This window comes from Chenopodium album, chromosome 11 (genome assembly GCF_948465745.1).
Source record: "Chenopodium album chromosome 11, dcCheAlbu1.1, whole genome shotgun sequence".
In the NCBI taxonomy this organism is placed as follows: Eukaryota; Viridiplantae; Streptophyta; class Magnoliopsida; order Caryophyllales; family Amaranthaceae; genus Chenopodium; species Chenopodium album.
The window spans coordinates 25680445-25685480 of record NC_137844.1 but is presented as its reverse complement, the minus strand read 5'-3'; the positions used below and the strand labels follow the sequence as shown (position 1 = coordinate 25685480).

The following is a 5036-nucleotide window of genomic DNA, read 5'->3' as shown; positions in this document are numbered from 1 at the left end:
CAATTGAAAGAGCACTTGATGAATACCCCAAAGCTGGTTAACCCCCTGGCCGAGGAGATATTGTATGTGTACTTAGCCATATCCGATTATGCCCTGAGTGCGGTTCTTGTTGCTGAGAGGGATGAAGATCAAATTCCCGTCTATTTTGTCAGCCATGCCCTAAGGGGGGCTGAGACACGATATACTCTCATTGAGAAAGTGGTGTACGCTTTAGTGATGGTTAGCAGGAAGTTGAAACCATACTTTCAAGCACACCCAATCAAAGTTCTCACCAGCAAACCCATTAAAAAGGTGCTAGAAAGCAAAAATTACTCCTCCCGGATGACAGATTGGTCAAATTAATTGGCTGATTTTGGAATTGAATTTGAGCCTCGCAAAGCCATAAAAGCACAAGCCTTAGCTAACTTCATAGTCAAATGTGCCTACAGGCCTACTCCAATGGACACCTCCGCCCCCTGGGCCCTTTATGTGGATGGGTCATCTAGTAAGGCTGGAAGTGGGGCTAGGCTAGTCATCACCTCCCCGGAGGAAGAGAAGTTTGAATATGCTGTCAAGTTCGCTTTCCATGCATCAAACAATGAAACTGAGTATGAAGCTCTTATCTTGGGGCTAAACTTGTGTCAATTCATGAAGATCAAGTCACTCAAAGTATGCTCAGACTCCCAGCTTATTGTGAGGCAAATGACAAAAGAATTTGAAGTGAAAGAAGAAAACATGAAGGCCTACTTTGAGAAGGCCGAGAGGTTGGCAAAAGCATTTGAAAACTTTGAGATCAAGCATATCCCCCACTTGGAGAATCAGCAAGCCGAGGGGATAGCCCCTCGAAACATCATGTGGGAGGTCCTAAAAAAACCAAGTACTCATGAACCCGTCATCATGGAAATCGATAGAGGGGATACTTGGATGAACCAAATCATTCTTTGCTTGAAAGGGGAACTGCCAACTGACACCCCCGGCTATTAGACAATCAAGAAACGTGCTGAATGGTTCATGCTGCATGAGGGGATCCTTTACAAGAAATCCTTTACTCACCCATTGCTGAAGTGCATCACCTCGGAGGAGGGAAATTACGTCCTTAGAGAAATTCATGAAGCAGGGTGGAAGAACCATAGCAGGAAAGACACTAAGGGCCGGGTTTTATTGGCCAACCCTAAGGCATGATGCCATGAAACATGTAAAGAAGTGTGAAAGATGTCAGATGTTCCCTGACTTCCCTCATCTCCTAGCCAATGCACTCACAAGCATTCAATCAGTCAACCCTTTGATCGGTGGGGCATAGATATACATGGGCCTTTCCTTGTGGCTTTGGGACAAAGAAAGTTTCTGATAGTGGCTGTTGACTACTTTACCAAGTGGGTCGAGGCCAAGCCGGTGGCAACAATCACTGATAAGCAAATCCAGAAGTTCATATGGATAAACATCATCACCCGCTTTAGGGTGCCCCGCATCTTGATCTCAGACAATGGCCGTCAGTTCAACACTAGGCCAAGCAAGGAGTATTGTGGGCGATTTGGAATTCAAACAAGGTTCTCGGCTGTATGCTGACCCCAACCAAATGGGAAAGCCAAAGCAACAAACAAAACAATCTTGAAGGGGCTAAAAACAATGCTGGAGGGTACGAAAGGCTCTTGGGTGGATGACTATCCTGGGATTTTGTGGTCCATTCATACCACTACCAAAGAGGTTACAGGGCAGACTACTTTTGCCTTAGTGTATGGAAGCAATGCTGTGCTCCTAGTAGAACTCGGAATTCCATCTTCCTAGGTCACCTTCTATGACTTCGCCCAAAATGTTGAATTGAAGCCCTTGGCCTTAAACCTACTCCCAGAGATAAGAGGAGATGCCTTGCTTCGCTCCATAGCATACAAACAAAGGGTAACTCGTGACTACAATAATAGGGTCAAGGCTAAACCCCTAGTTGAGGGAGATTGGGTGCTTAGAAAATGTGAAGCTGCTGGCAAGCCCCCCGCATTGGGAAAGTTGAGCCCAAATTGGGAAAGGCCTTAGAAGTCATTCGCCTGGGGACCTTTCGCTTGTAGACTCCTAATGGCAAGGACCTCCCCCGGCCATGGAATGCGGACAACCTACGCAGGTTCTATGTGTAAGCATGTCATTCCCTTACAATGATGCCCTAGGGGCAATAAGAGCCGATACGAGGAGATTAATTTTTTATTATGCATCATTGTAATACTTTTGCTTTATGTTAATATAATGAAAAAACCCCCTCTCAGTTGGGATGTTTTCCCCTTATGTTTTGCATTCTTTGTTATTTTCTTACTTGAAATTTAATTTTTGTCTTTTATATCGCTTATTAGCATAGCTGACAAACAGTTAATAGCACTGCATGCCCGATATAGGGCATTCCGGTTTGCTGAGTTAGTAATAACACGTTTGTTGGGAAAGATTCTAGCCTATACTTAAACATTTGAGATAGAGTCCTGGCTAATTCGTTACACATAACTTAGGGCTTGTTTAGGCCTTAGCCTACCCCAAAGGAGAGGCAAGCTCAGTTCTCAGACTCTTAATAACTTAGGGCTTGTTTAGTCCTCTACATATTCCAAGAGTTGGAATAGCCCAGCTCTCATACAAATCCCAACTTAGGGCTAGGGGCTCGTTTTAGCCCCTAGCCTATCGTTATTATCGAATAGTCTATCAATATAATATTTATAACTAAGGGCTCGTTTAGCCCCTCAGCGTGTGTTAAAAACGCAAAATAAAAACCAAAGCAACACCCCTTCTCATAAACCAATAACATAGGGCTCGTTTAGCCCTCAACATACTTAGAAAAGCAAGAATGGCATGCTAAAGTCAATAAGTCAATTACTTGGGGCTTTTTAGCCCCTAGAGTTATAAAGTTCATGAGAAATCATCAAGAAAAGTGAATTAACTCAACAAAAGAAAGGTGAAGATAAACATGCAAGCAAGGCCATACGTCGATAAAATGAAGTTAAAAGTCAGATTGTTCACCAAGTCAGAAACAAAATGCTGCAAGTTTAAGTACAACCTAGGAAAATAACTAAAGCAAGTCAAATACAAAAGCCAAGCTAAAATAACTACTCATTGGTCTCATTCTGCTAACCCTGTTCAGCTAAGACCTTCCTTCGTTCCTCCCCTCGGCGGCAGTAATAAGATCCCTAACCTTATCCTGCACTTGGGGATAAGACTCCTGCAAGCCAAAAACAGCAATGACCTCCTCCATATGGCCCTGAACATCAGCAATGCCTGCCTCGAAGGCCTCGTACCCTACCTTAGCCTGTATATCAGTAAAAGCCGGAGACTGCTTCTACTCAGCTATCACCTCCTCCTGGGTCCGCTCAGCTCTTTTCCGAGCCTCGGCTAAATCCTTCTTCATCGCCGTCAGCTCATTCCTCTTTTGCTTCAGCAGCTCGCCCATCTTCTTTTTCTCCTCGTTGGCTTCAGCGACTTTGGTCTCAAGCTCTTAGATGGGAGTACTACCAGCCTCTTTAGCATCAGTAAGCTCCCGCTGGGCCTTCCCCAGTGCATCTTTGGCCGAGTCACGCTCCACTTTTTGCTCATGAATTTGAGTACAAGCCTCGGATAGCTCTGTCTACAACCTTTCAACATCTAGCAGAGCATTCTTCTTAAATTCCTCAGCCAGCACACTCATAGTTACGTCGACCTGCATAAAAGATGAACGATTAGTGTAAGTCCCCAAGGACAGGGAAAACAATTACATAATACAAAAAGTACCTTCATAATGCCATCAAAAGAAGAATTGAGAAAATTAGTCGGGTTGTTTTTCACGGCCCTTACATCCTCCAAGTTAGAGAAGCGTTTCAAGAGATCAGTCACCATGGATTTGCGCCCCGGCTGAGTCAAAGACAATAAAGACTCAGGGAACAAGGGCTGGGGACCCTTACCCTCACGGCCACTACCATCCTTATCCACACCCGCGCTGTTCATGCGAGGACGTTTTCCCTGATACCTGCTACCCTCAGCTTCAAAACCCTCAATATGCTGGGATAACGCTGGAGAGACGTGGAGTGACCCCTGATCCTTCACCTCCATGGTCGTAGCTTGAGAGGATCTTTCAACCCTCTCCGCTTTTTTCTTCATGAATTTCGGATTCTGAAAAGTCAAAGTGCAAATTGAATAAGTTATCAAGAAAAACAAACAATCACTTAAAAGAATCACCTCTATGAAAAGGGGCATACCGGGGAGGAGGTGGAATGTTCATATCTCCCTTGTTCAATGAGGCCTTAATCTTCCCAGCACAGAAGTTTACTCCTGATATCTTTCTTTGAAGCTTGCCTTTCAGCTGGCTATATGTAACACCTACAAGTAAACACGTTAGTCACAAAACCCGGGGAGAAACATGTAAAGATTTAAAAAACTTTTAAACAAACAAAAGGAACTCCTACCCCTATCATAAGCTTGACTCAGGCCCACGACACTAAAAAAACGCTCATTCTTGAAGTGCCTATCCTTTAGAATTCACATGGTCGGATGCTTTTCTTTCGATCCTTTTCCCTTAAAGGATTGTAACCAAATAGGCCCCACGACTTCATCAACACTCATGGTAGGGACATTGTAGTTCAAACCGATACTAGGCAAGCCGCTATGATCCCGAGGTATCCTCTAACACCCAGCATGGAAAATGATAAGAAAAGCATGGCAGAATCCCTTTTAGCTCGAGGGCTTTGTACGTGTGGTGAGGTAGAACTCCCTATCATGGAAAGCATACCACCCATGGCTATCTACATTACCCGGAATCTCCTGAAGCCTACGGGTGTTCCTTAAAGCGGTTACGGTACAAGGTTTGCCTAGTAAACTTCAAGTGGCTATGTAGGCTTTTATTGTCAGCCAGGAGTTAGGAACAAGCTGGGTGATACTCAAATTATAATCTATCAACAATTCCTCAACAAAAGGGGTGCAACGGAAACCTGAACCCATTATCCAGACAATCTTTATATACAACTATACACCCAGGCAGAGGGTTAACTACAGTGCTATCACCCCCAGGAGAAGAAATGAGAAAAGGTTCCCTAATATGATATTGGGTTTGCATGTGTCTA

General features: G+C 44.2%; 1 protein-coding gene across 1 annotated transcript; it reads left to right on the top strand.

The window, feature by feature from the left end:
• Positions 1 to 438: 438 nt before the first annotated feature.
• Positions 439 to 963, top strand: LOC145566483 (uncharacterized). The gene has a single exon (XM_081625891.1). It carries the CDS (start codon positions 439 to 441, stop codon positions 961 to 963), a length of 525 nt encoding a protein of 174 aa, XP_081482017.1.
• Positions 964 to 5036: the final 4073 nt, after the last annotated feature.

Excerpts from the sequence above, each read along its gene's own strand:
- LOC145566483 (XM_081625891.1), top strand. The coding sequence starts at position 439 with ATGGACACCTCCGCCCCCTGGGCCCTTTATGTGGATGGGTCATCTAGT.